Genomic DNA, 14,039 nt, shown 5'->3' with positions numbered 1-14,039 from the left:
AACATGTTAATTTTAGCTGGATTTGCCTGGGAAACCTTTGAGTGTAAAGCAACTTCCTCTACATGTTGATGTGGTTTCAGGGTGGCCAAGTGGTCAAATGTGGTTTCAGGGTGGCCAAGTGGTATTTGACATTTGCCATTACATATTTCTGACACATCTCACCAGTCTGCATGAGTTTGATTCTTGGCTCAGTTAGTGTGGGTATGTGAGAAAGCTTTCCAGTAGCTTCCTGAGGGTCAGTGATTCTTCCCAGAGACTTCCTGGGTTCTTACCTACCAAATATATTGGCTGCAGTGTATAGCCTATCATGTGCTGAAAAGTATTGTTAACCCCATAAAACTAAACTAAGCATAATTTCACTTTTGTTAACTAGCATTATTAGAATTTCAACCATTTAGTAGTCTCTCATTAAACTCCTGAAGGTTGAACCAGGTGAAGTTTGATGATCAACATTTCCTCCTCATCTTACCCAGTTTCTTAACTTTAATGTGATCAGGAAATATATTTGATAGTAAAGAAGACGTTTTATAGTAAATTAAGTTTTTCTGAAAATACTTACCAGATCACATCACTGTTAAGCCTTCTCCAGCATATTCTGCAGTGCAAGCATTTTGACTCATGGATCACAAAAACTTTAAATTGGCTACACCTAGAGTTATGGGTCACCACCTAGTGGGATAGGTGGAGCTGATATGTGAAACATTTCTTCCTTAGTCTGGATGAGGTGAAGGCAGAAAAATGTTTTTACAGGGCTGGATTCTGAGGTATAAGAAAATCTGTTCTAGCATTAATGTGAATGAGTAAGATAAACATACTTTGCTGCAAAATTTCTTTCCTTGAATCAAAATGCAGGTGGAAATACATAACATAAATATCTCATACTGATTAAAAAGTTCATTGAGTTTTGAAATTTTATTCCATTATATTTTATCTTCTTTACTTGCAATAGACCCATAATCTTAGCATGTTACTAAGACACTGATAAATAATTCTTGCTTTGTTTTCAGATCTATGGTGGTGGTCATTTTGCCATTGATTCAGGCCTGAATCTGACTGTCCACCATTTACTGGCCATTTACTCCATGGGACTGATCAGTGTAGATGGGGCAGGGTACCAGCCCAACACCGCTGTCACTGCTCCAGGGCCTGGGACAGGTGAAATTAATGGAATCTTCATGTGCACATTTAGAAAGTAGGAATTGTCTCACTGAGTAGCCGAGTTGATGAGCAGGAATGAGGCTTTGTCAAATCAAGTTTAGAATTTTCTAGATAGGATCAAAAGGGGGTACACACTTGCATTTAGAGAGGAGCTTGTACAGTTCTTTAGTCAGATGTGTTTAAGAATCAGCACATCTCAGATCTGTTAACCTTTCATAGCAAGTTTTAGATTAGGTATGATGTTTTTCTGAAGAGACTTCTATTCTGCTTCTCAAAATAGGACATGGTTTAATATATGTTTGCAAAAGGTTCAGGTTTCTGGTCACAGAAATATGCACAGTTCTATCGTTTTGGCAAGAATTGGTTAATGAGCATACAGTTGATTGGTGTTCTAACCAAAAATCAATATCACTTGATACCAGGAAAGTAGCTCTTTAACAATTTTCTGAAAAAATACTTCAGCCAAATTCAAAATAATGATTACTGACCTTAACAGCTGGAAAGTTGAATTATCTCTGGAAGATAGTTAAATTCAATTTCTTTCGAACATTTAAATTGCAGCAGCTGGCAGCAAATATGCAGCAAAAATTCCTGTATAGATTAGGACCAGTTATGCAAGTCATTGTGGGTAATTTTCTGCACATAAGTTTTGCTATGATTGGTGTCAGACTGTTATTAGTGAACCATTAGTTGCCATCTATTTAGCACATATGCAAAAATCAGCCATTTTCGACCTTTTTCCCCACCCCCATGTTATGTGATGTACTTTTTTATAACCTCCCGCCTGTGCATATGTATACTTTTGCTTTGTACCCCCTTTCACAGTTTTATAGTTTTAACAGCACAGCACTAGGTTGCAAAATGAAAAATTGTAATTCTTTACAAACATGGATGCCATATTTACATGTGCGAGTCTGTTTTCAAGCAGCAGATGTTATTGTTCATTGTCTTTGATAATCTCAATAATTCCATATATTTTGGAGTTAAATTTCTTTGAACAAATCTGTACGAGAGTTCCTCATTTGTATTGGTAAAATTTTTTTTGAAGAAATATTGAACTTAGACATTGCAAATATTGGATGCAGATGACAGTTTTTGACTGCAGTGAACTGTTCTGGAATTTACCAGAAATAGAGACTGGACAGCCTGTATTGTATGCTCAGTTATATCAAGAGCTTCTGTTTGCTTTGAAACACCAATAAGCTGACAGTGTTATAGACCTCCTGCTGACAATCAAATTCAAAATTATAACTTTAGATGAATAAAATGACTAGCTTTTATGCATTTTTTGTATCCTTGATGCTTTTTGTATTTAAAATTAGTTGGGGTGGGGGTACAAACAGCTGGGGAGGTATGAAAATACTTTAGGTTGTTTATTGTTGGCTAAGGCACAAAAGTTCTACTCATAGTAGCTATAATATAGATTGTGTTATTATGTGCATGCATGCTACTTCTTCCTACTCCTTCCTCCCTCCCCATATGCACATGAACACAAATTTCAGACCCCCTCCCCCTCCATGCATATGTACTAAATGGGCTGCCCCTTAGACTTTATTGATAACATCCCATCTGCTGTAAGAAGTTGGGTCTATATAGTCAACTATTACATATTAATCTTACCTATATTAATCATTCAGACTTTGAGAAACATGTATCTATTTTCATCCAGCTTTATGATAACAGCAGGTATCCATCTCAGTACAACCCATTCTGATCTACTCAGTTCTTTTCAGAATGATCATAATTCTGGCAGTTTCGTACCAACTATCTATCACATATGACAGATATAATCAATTTCTTTGGTGTGCAGTCCAGTCCATTTGGGCAATTGTCAGCCTTTTTTTTTACCTGACTCGTTTTATAGTTTTGCAGAGAGAATTGGCTTAAAATTTAGCACTTACTACAAAGAGCTAGGTTTTAAATTAAATACCCTGATTTTATGAGTTAGCTATTTGCAGATAAAGTACTGGATTGCACTACCATCATTTGCACAAAATCTTAAAAAGCACCTGTTCAAATCTCAGATGTTCCTCCAAATTAAGAAGTAATGGTACAAGCCTCAAATGTACCTCCATGTTAAGAAATAATGATACAGACCTCAAATGTACCTCCAAGTTAAGAAGTAATGGTACAAACCTCAAATGTACCTCAAGCTAAGAAGTAATGGTACAAACCTCAAATGTACCTCCAGGATGTATTTAAGGCAGAATATATTCAGTTGATAAAAGAACACCTTAGAGATATCCCCATAAAGAAGAATACTCAAGTACCGTAACACTTCAACACACATGATCATAATATAATGCTCATTATCACATATTTGAAGTTGTTTTGTCTGATCCAGACTTATCTGGTAGCAACATTAAGTGTAAAGATAGAGAATACCCTAATATCACTCCTTTGTTCCAGGGTCTGCATCAGGAGGGAGTGGGGGAGGTCATGGTGGCAGTGGAGGCAGAGGTTCTGCACTGACCAAAGTTGGTCTGGGATATGACTCCATCTTCAAGCCTCTCAAATATGGCAGTCCAGGAGGCTATGGAAAGGACTATGGTATTTTGTCATAATTATTTTACATTTAAACCTACAGGTTGTCTGTACTTGAAAATATTGACAAGATTATGTTGCATCATATTTTCTTGGCTCTAAATCTACTTTCATACCCAAGTGGGAAAAACAGCAGTGTAATTGATCTCATATGGTACATTTCATATTTTAATAATGCTTTTTAATTTTGTAAATTCTATCCATGATTAATTATCATATCTTTACTATCTTCCAGTATTGTCATTACTAGGAAAATATTTTTTGAATTGATTTGTTTGGCTCTCTTTTTGAAAACTTTATGTTTGTGAAAAAATTTTAATTCTGTAAATGTCCCATGTGTTCCTAGTTACAAGATCCAGATTTTACATTATTTGACCCTGAATTTACCAAACTCATGTTTGCATAGCTGTTACTAAATGTTCTGAAAAATTTATCTTTAGGTTCCCTATATTTTGGGGATGAGGTTACCAGGAATACATTAGTTCCAATGGGTCTTGGAGGATCTGGAGGTGGACAGGTCCGAATCAACAGCAGGCATGTTGAGATTGATGGAGAAATATCAGCTGATGGATTCATACCTGACAGTAGATTTGATGATGGAGCAGGTGGGTTTTGGTCAAAGTCTCAGATTTTTTTTTGAGATTGCTAAATTGCCAGGTTCATGCTTAGTAAGGCAGAAGTTGGAATTTAATGATGAATGTACATGTGTTCATCATTCATGTCATATTGTTTTCAAATGTTAATTTATACCCTAAAAATAGAGTTTTAATGTTTTTGGAGTATGATTCACATAGGTATATTAAACAATTTTGGAAGTTTGTTTTAATTTTATTTGAGCAGAGTTGAGTGGCTATAATTACTGGAGGAAATGTATACTTTAAAAAAAAAAAGCAATATTTGGACATTATTTTCATTTCTGCATTTGATACGTATTACGTATGAAGAAGAAAAAATTTAAAGGTCCAATTTTAAGAGTTGCAGAATAATTTTTCCTTCCATAAATCTTGATGAACATCCAGTCATTGTTTTGTATGATCATCACTATTACCTAAGCAGAATCCATTTGCCAATGCAAGTCTTTCAGTAGCCATTATATGTTTACACTGTATACCTTGCTTGGAATAATCAAAATTTGAAAGAACCATTGCTATATCCATAAATATAATCAGATTAATAACTGTACCTTATAAAATATTCTTCAATGTTTCCCAAATATTGGGAACTGTATATACATGAACTGTATACACTCAACTTTAGATCCATATTTGCTGGAATTTCTCCAATTATATAATTTGATTTTAATTAGGAGGAGGAGCTGGTGGCAGTATCTGGATTCAGTGTGAGGAGATATATGGACATGGTCTAATGACAGCAAATGGAGCAAATGGAGGTGCAGGGTCTGTAGCTGGAGGGGGTGGTGCAGGAGGTAGAATTTCTGTGGAGTGTGACAACATCAACAAACTTAATGTCACCATGCAGGCTTTTGGAGGTTAGATTTTATGCTGCTAAACTGGTTGATTCATTTCCATAGTAATGACTTTGTCTAGAATTTGATAATTCACGTTTTCCTTAGACTTTATTATGGTTATGTTTTATTATGGTAATGTTTTATTATGGTTATGTTTTATTATGGTAATGTTTTATTATGGTAATGTATTATTATGGTAATGTTTTATTATGGTTATGTTATGATATGGTAATGTTTTATTATGGTAATGTTTTATTATGGTAATGTTTTATTATGGTTATGTTTTATTATGGTAATATTTTATTATTTTAATGTTTTTTTATGATGATGTTTTATTATGGTAATGTTTTATTATGGTTATTTTTTATTATTTTAATGTTTTATTATGGTTATGTTTTTATTATGGTTATGTTTTATTATGGTTATGTTTTATTATGTTAATGTTTTATTATGGTTTTGTTTTATTATGGTAATGTATTATTATAGTAATGTTTTATTATAACAATGTTTTTATTATGGTTATGTTTTATTATGGTAATATTTTATTATGGTTATGTTTTATTATGGTAATGTTTTATTATGGTAATGTATTATTATGGTAATGTATTATTATAGTAATGTTTTATTATGGTAATGTTTTATTATGGGTCATCATATGTAGAGCTGAAGATTTTACAGCAGCAAACTGACTTAACACGCTTTGTGTTGGAAATATGTTTTGAAATAATTCTGACCACCAATAGATTTGAAATAATTCTGATCACTAATACATTTGAAACAATCACGACAACAGTCATATAGAACATCAGCAATAGTCTTGTTTTTTGTAAGCTTTGCTGATTTTGAACCAGAAGTGGTTATGCAGTGGCGTTTCGTCTGCCATCATGCATTGAAAGTCTGTTAGCAGAAGTTTGTTATTACTACTTCTCCTTAGCTAATGGGAGGATTGAATCAAAGTTTACAGACACATTCACCCCATGGTCTGGGTGGTCCTAAATAGAATTGGTGCCAATTTGATAGTTAGTATGACCATCTTGAAAATCTTATCTCTACTACTTCTGAAAGGATGGACTTATCAACCAAGACTTTCACTGAAAGACTTCTTAAGGTGTCTGATCCTTAATTAAAATGGTGTCTGTTTGACATACAGTAGAGCCCTCATGGTGGACATCTTAAAAGCCTTGTTAACATTACTCGTGAAGTGAAAAGTCCTATTGACATGAGGTTTTTACCAGAAGATTCTTTTTTATGGTGACTAGTTAGTCCTGAATGAAAATAATGCTGACCTGACACCCAGTATGACAACCATGGTGGCCATCCTAAAAATCTTGTTATTGCTACTTCTCTCAAGTTTTTTTTAATGATATCTTGTTGGTACTGAATGGAAGTTGTGTTGACCTTATATATTGTATGTCAATGTGTTGGCTGTTTTGTTATTGCCATTTCCTCAAAATGGATGGTCATATTGATATGTTATTTTCACCAAACGACTTATTATGATGTTCTGAATCAGAATGGTGCTTGTCTTACATCCAATATGACCTCCAGATGATTTTAGTACTCAGCAATTAAAAGGAAGAAATGGTCTGATTTTCGATTACTGGAATTTTTTTGGGCCAGAAGAATGTCAGTCCCTTAGAGGGTTTTCCACAACTGATAAACACAAAACACCATAACTGTTGATAAAGTTACAATTAAACAACTTTTGCACAAATATCAATCTCCTTGATCAATTTGAACTTTCTTGATTAAATTTATTACTTTATCACATTAACAATATGAAAATAATCTCAGCTACCAATGAATCCAGCCCTTCCTGAAAGATGACAAAAACATCTTTCTGTTTATATATCACAGAGGTGAATGACAGTAACTCTCACAGATTAACTCCCTTTGCCCCATCTTGTTGGCCACTGATATACCATATGTTTTCCCATTTAAATATCAACTCCTCCATTTACAGTACCTCCAAGAATCCATTGCAATTTATGACAATTTTAGACCATCCAACATTTATTTTCATTGGAGTAGTAAGTATAAAGGTCTATAAATATGCCTGGTTCATATATCATTTGTGTCTTTTCTGATGAATTTACTTGTATTTATTCATATTTATTGCTGACTGAGAAGCATAGCTGCTGTTGTTGGGGGGGGATTATTGTCCTGCTCTGATTTATGTTACATTGTTAAACTTATTGGGAGAACAATGAAGCATTTCCTTGACTTTAGGTGTCTGAGTATAATTAAACAAAGCTTCAGATAACAACAGCACTGCATTTGTACTATCAGGAGTTGGTTTAAGTTAGTGATAAGTTTCAAAACTTTGCCATTGCTGCCTGGGTACCTCTAGACTGATTAGCAAGCACTGAGGTTAAAATATTCTACTTGCGTTTCCCCAATGCTTTCAAGTCTTTCATTTCTAGATATGTTCACATCTATTAACTGATTTTAACTTAATCATGAACATCTCATTTTTGTGCAGGAACAAGCCCCATGGAATCAGGTGGAGCAGGGACTGTGTTTGTTATATCAGGAAATACTACCAAGAAGCTTACAGTGGATAACAATGGCAACCCTTACCCCCATGCTCCTGACATTTCACATGGAGACCTGCATAATCTGTTGGATGGGAAGTACGAAGATATCAGCACTGCTGGAGGAGTTACGTGGCTTTACAGTGAAAACAGTGATTATACCTTCAAAGACATGAACATCGCAGGGAATGCACACGTGGCCATCCTGAGCAATACCTCCAGTGAAATCATAGATATTCGTGTCACCACATTGTGGGGAGACAGGACTGGTGTGCTACATGCAGGAAAACAACAGACCTTTGGCTTCACTGATGTTGACGTCTACCTGCCTATCAACCTCATGGCATACAGGTCAAACATTTGTTATAATTTTAGAGGTTATGAAACAATGCTTTGAAGACTGTATTAAATTTAAATTATTTTATCATATATCTATATTATTTAGGTTTATAAATCCATATAATATTTTTTTCAATGATAAACATGTATAATAACACCTAATGACATCACATATGTCAAAACATCAAGCTAAAATCGGAGGCATCCAGATATAGTTAAAAGTCATTATCTCTTTGCAAAGATGAAAAAATTGTCTTTCCATCTATATATCACATAGATGAATGGAAGTAACTCCTACAAATTACCTTCCCTCATTTCCATTGGTGGCTGCCAGCATGTTGCATGTTTAACACTTTAAGCTTTTTCTCAGGACTGCAACAACAGTTCAGTGTGCATACTAAATTCATTTGCATTTATTCAGTAATTCAAGCCATTCATCTATATATTTGGGCAGTTCAGTTTTAGTGTTGATATACTGTGTGTATATATCATTTGTGGAATACAAGGGGAGATTTACCCCCCACCCCCCTTTGGCAGCCCACAGGGCATAAGTACCCTGACCTGCCTGCATATGGCCTTAGTGCCAGTAAGACTGGGATAATGGAGTTACAGCCAGTCTTCACTGGCTGCTATAGTTTGCAAGACGCCCACCACACACTGTATGCTGTCCAATCGGCTTACAGTCTTCCGAGTTGTCTGACTAACCAGGTTATACGTATTTTCATCAGAAATCAATGACTGACTGTAAAACAACTTGGCAGTTGATAATTCTGTCTACGATGACTGCTTTCAGTTTTTCAAGCGCTCAGTCCAGCTGTCTTGTGTGATGTACTGGTTCAGCACAACTTGATGACCTTCCATACTGTCCTGGTTACACATAGTGTGCTAGCCATCCACTGACCTTCTTGTCCCAGCCTGCTGTATTGGCACAACACACCATCTGGACCTTTCCATTTTGAATACAGCAAGGCTTTGCTTGCCCATCAAGTTATCAGGTTCCACACCATGCATGTTGATGATACAGCTGTCTTGTAGAATGCTATCCAACTATGGAAAGCATACAGGATTAGGGCAACCCCATGGTTGAAGAAGTAGAAAACCTCACATTGCCACAATACTCTGATGAACCAACTATGGAGGGGATTGAGTTCAGCTTCGGAGCAGTAATTGAAGAAATGGACCAGAGCCTGTTATTTTCTGAGCAACCTACTGCATCTACACGGAATAGGGCATTTGGTAAAGGCTTCTGTCATGTAGATTAAGAAGATGAGCATCCATTATTTAGAATTCTGCAATTAGTAATTATCAAAGATCACAGAAAATACTGGTGTCTTTGGACAAAATTCAAAATCCCAGTAATTCCAAAGCCTTTTTTGTTGATGATCTGGTGATTATTCTTTTCTGACATATGCCACATGGACTTTCTGAATGTGGATAAAAAAATACCAAACCCGTCAAATCTGAAGAGGAATTTGGTGGTGGCTTCCTTTCAGCTGAAAGTGATCATGCATGGAAGTCAGCATGCCATATAGGCAGATTTGTTCATAAGCATTGCATTATATAATGGCTAACACTGATAATGCTTCATGCATCTTGGATTTGGTGAGAAGGGATGCCCTCTTGCACTCTTCTTCACTTCAGCTGCATCACATGGCAGCCGTATGCTCTTCTTTTTTCAGCTCATCTGATTTTTGGATGGGTTGCATTGAGGAGATTAGAAAGTAGACATCAGAGGAGTTACCACTTCATCCCTAATTGTCCATCCCTTCCCTATTTTGACTGCATCAGGAACAGTGCTAGAGAAGGGGTGGTCATCAGCAAAACATGCAAAGAAGTTTGCCCCAACAGTACCAGTTATTTTGTGACCTAATATACTTCATGTGACCACATGTTCTCAGTTTCAAGAGCAATTCAGCATAGGTGGGTGGGTGAGAAAAAACCTAGTTCCTCCTTTAGCAATTCACCAGTACTTGACAGTGACTCCCCATCCCTCCTGTCCACTAACAACTTTCCAGAGGCTAGACTCTTTCACTTTTGGCAGACTTGGATCAATCTCTTACTGCAAAGAGATTTGTGATCCTAATTGTTTTGATGGGGCTGTAGATTTCATTTGTTAGGCCCCTATCCTTTCATGATCCCCATACATGGGGATGTCCTGAATGAGTGCATGAAGGCAGATTTTTTTCCAGAGAAAGAGCTTTTACTCTCAAAGCAGGCAGTGGGGATAGTTTGGAAGCCAAACCCTCCTAAAAGTCAGTGCAGTGAGCACAGCCTAGATCTGACTGATGCTTATGATCCAGTTCCATGCCCTTCAAATTTGCTTGAGCCTCAGTCCTTGGGTTTTCAGCAAGACATTAAACTACATGATCTCCCATCTCAGGATGTATTCCTCCATGGCAACAAAAGTGTACCTAAACAGCATTCTGCAGAGACATTTTGTAATTAAATAACATTCTGCAGAGACATTGTGTAACTTTTCTAGTTTATTATATGAACCAACTTCTTGACTTCCTTTTGAACATCAACAGGGACAAGATGGATATTGTACCCTTCAGCATTTTGTTTATATCAGTAACAAGTTTCTAACTCATATGAACTTTGACTTATTACCATGTGCATTGATTGGATCACTTTGGAGTTGATTTCTGCCAAGATTTCTAGTTTAGTGAGAATATTTTTTCCAGCTTCTTATCCTACTCAATGCAATGGCAACTTGCTTTATCCTGGCATGTTTTTATGTTCCCCAGGTTTATCTTGCACAGTGGTGCTCTTTATTTGGCTGTTTATATGTTCCCCAAGTTTATCTTGCACAGTGGTGCTCTTTATTTGGCTGTTTATATGTTCCCCAGGTTTATCTTGCACAGTGGTGCTCTTTATTTGGCTGTTTATATGTTCCCCAGGTTTATCTTGCACAGTGGTGCTCTTTATTTGGCTGTTTATATGTTCCCCAGGTTTATCTTTCACAGTGGTACTCTTTATTTGGCTGTTTATATGTTGCCCAGGTTTATCTTGCAGTGTTGCTCTTTATTTGGCTGTTTAGATCATCTTTCTGGTCAAATCATTATCAAGAAGAGACACTGCTACATATGGAGTTATCTTTCTATTTATTTGTCTTCCATCAAGTTTGCATCCTTTGGGATTGCCAATTGATATACATCTTTTCCACAAGGTGGAACCACAAGCTGCTGACCTTTGCCTCCCATATCCCGGAGAGAAAGACCTGTGCTGTTGGTGCCCAGTTGATAGCTGGGAATGAATGTGGGCCTATGGCTCTTCCCAGTGGTCCTGGTACTGAAAGTTATTCAGAAGGTGAGGAGACAGGCATGCAAACTAGTTCTTATTGCTCCTCTTCATTTAGACAAATCCCGGATCAACAGTCTACTTGATAATGCAGTACATATTTCCAGGAAGATTATAGTGACCTCCACATTGCTGAAATTACCAGTATTCCATCCATATCCAGACAAGCTACTTCTTCATGCATGGCTTTTGCCAGGGGAACTTTGCATGAAAGCAGGTCAGAACTTAAATTGTGAAGAGGCTCTTGACAGTTAGACATCCATCCATTATGAAATCATATGATCATATGAAGGGTAGTGTTGTTGTTGTTTCTGTAGAGTTTGATGCCATTTTTCAGCACAAGATAGGCTATACATGGCGGCCAGTATTAATGGTGGAGGAAGAGACCAGGAAAACCCCAGAAAGAACCACCAACCCACGAGAAGCTACTGGCAAGCTTTCTCACATATCCACATTGACTGAACCCGAGACTTGAACCCACACAGACAGGTGAGATGGCAGTGATCTGTAACAGTGAGTGTTTTTGGCCACTCGGGGCCCCGAAGGGTAGTGTCACATTGCCTAGAAACATTGATTGCTTTCACAGTATTAAGCTCATATTTTAGAAGTTTTGTTGCCTTCATGTTCAGAGAAAGTTCATCCTTTTTACCAGTGTGCAGTCATATTGGAGTTGATGGGTGGCAGAGGTTGTTGTCATACCTATTCTCCTAATGTTGATCTGTTAGGGCAATTTATTCAGTGGAGAAAGAAATATATTTTTTTAGTAAATTATGTTTCTTCAGGAGTACTTACCTGATCAGATTACTATCAATCCCTTCCATTATTTCCTGCCAATGTTAACATCCACTTGTTGATTTTGCTAAAGCATAAACAGGCAAACATCTAGGACACATATATCCCCTTAGTTGGTGCAAGGGGAGGTAATTAGTAAGAGAGGCTTCCCATTGTCTCTATGATATAAATATATATATATTAAAAGCAGATCTTTTTTGTTGTCTTTTCCAGTGGATCTTAATTCATGAGGTAGTTAAGTTTTTCTAAATGTTAATGTAATTGGATAAGTATTCTTAGAGAAACATAATTTACTAAAATATGTATTTTAATTGAAGAAATACTGTGTTTTTCATAGTGTGATAAAAATATACATTTGCTCTCTTTTAAAATGAAATTTATGACAATAGTGTGATAATTTAATTTTTTGCATATCAGAGCAGTTCAAGTCTCACAAAATAAAAGTTATTTGACACATTTCTAAAGTTCATTCCAAAGTGAGCCATATTGTGTGAATATGCAGATATTCAACTTACAGGATTATAGCAGGTACAGACTAGAAAGCATTTTACATTTTATAAGAAAAAAACATGAACATTTTACAGGTGATATATTTGACTTGCTTTTGATATATTTGGTATCACTGAAGTTGTTTACTTAATACATACTTTTTTAGAATAATTTTACTAGGATGAAGCTTTGGTTTGAACAGATTTTGTTTCTTGGTCAACAGGTACAGTAGACTAGAAGTGCCTCAGCGTGTGACTCTGCGTGAAGTATGGGCAGAGATTAATGCCACAATTGAGGGTATGGATGACATTACTGTGGAGAACAAAGGTGAACTGTATTTATGGTCATACGCTAGTACTGATGGCCTGGCAGAGGGAACAATTTTGGCCACGAATATCACTGTGCGAGCTGGAGGGAAGTTTGAACCTCTCACGGCTGAGAAGAGGATGATGATCAATGTGACCAGGATTATTGTCAATGGAAATGGTTACATCAGGACAAATGATCTTATTTTACATGCAGTCAATGTTACCATTGATTTGTCTGGTAAGAAACAATATAGAAAACGAGAAACAATTGTAAGTGTTTAGTAGATTATGGTAAAATTAGACCAGTTGGAAAAAGGAGTCAGCACATTTGGCACAATGTCAATATATTCCTCCAAAAACTGAAAAAAAACAGTGTTTTGCAAAATTGGAATGGAATCCATTGCTACATGTGGACTTTTCATGCTTCATTCAATAACTAGTATATTTGCAGTGGATAATTTACACTATGTTCAATAATTCAGATCTTCTTGAGGGATGTCTTTACTCTTACATCAGCATCTAGAACAAAAAACGTGTTTCATTGTTTTAAAAAAACAATAACAATGCTAGATTGATTATTTATGTAGTGTTGAAACATATTGTTTAACAGGTATGGTAATTTTTTGCTTCAGACTAGATTATCAATCTATTTGCATCTATTTGTCAAAATGTTTTTCAATTACACAGCTATTGAACCATGTGTCTGAACTTATGTGGTCATAGTATTGAACCTTATGAGTGCTTATGTGGACAACGTATTGTACTATATGACTGCATATGTTGTCATAGTATTGAACCATGTGACTCTTGTGTAGTCATGGTGTGAACCATATGACTGTATTTATGTGGTCATAGTATTGAATCACATATGTAATTTAACCAGACAGGTGTACTTGGTTGAATATAGTATTGAACCATAACACTTTATGTGGACATATTATTGAGTCATATGACTGCTTAAGTGGACACAAAACAATACACGTTTTCTTCAGATTCTGGGAACACCAGTATACTGTGTTTTTTAAATAACAATTCTTTATTTTTGTATGCGGATGAAAGGAAAGAAAACATTAACCATAACAAATTTCCTTTGTTTTTACCCTCTTT

The 14,039-nt window shown here is 36.0% G+C and overlaps 1 protein-coding gene across 1 annotated transcript in view; it reads left to right on the top strand.

Annotated features, from left to right (window-relative positions):
- The window catches only part of LOC149788458 (uncharacterized), a 208,030-nt gene that overhangs the window by 8,981 nt on the left and 185,010 nt on the right, over positions 1-14,039 (top strand). The window contains exons 4-9 of the mRNA XM_089973518.1: positions 1,008-1,155; positions 3,568-3,708; positions 4,143-4,307; positions 5,009-5,191; positions 7,653-8,055; positions 12,848-13,170. Coding sequence (XP_089829644.1) covers positions 1,008-1,155; positions 3,568-3,708; positions 4,143-4,307; positions 5,009-5,191; positions 7,653-8,055; positions 12,848-13,170 — 1,363 coding nt within the window. The remainder of the gene's footprint in view (positions 1-1,007; positions 1,156-3,567; positions 3,709-4,142; positions 4,308-5,008; positions 5,192-7,652; positions 8,056-12,847; positions 13,171-14,039) is intronic.

This window comes from Sinohyriopsis cumingii, chromosome 11, assembly GCF_028554795.1.
Source record: "Sinohyriopsis cumingii isolate HCF-2022 chromosome 11, ASM2855479v2, whole genome shotgun sequence".
Taxonomy (NCBI): Eukaryota; Metazoa; Mollusca; class Bivalvia; order Unionida; family Unionidae; genus Sinohyriopsis; species Sinohyriopsis cumingii.
Note: the sequence above shows the minus strand (reverse complement) of the source record. Positions and strands in the feature narration are given on the sequence as shown.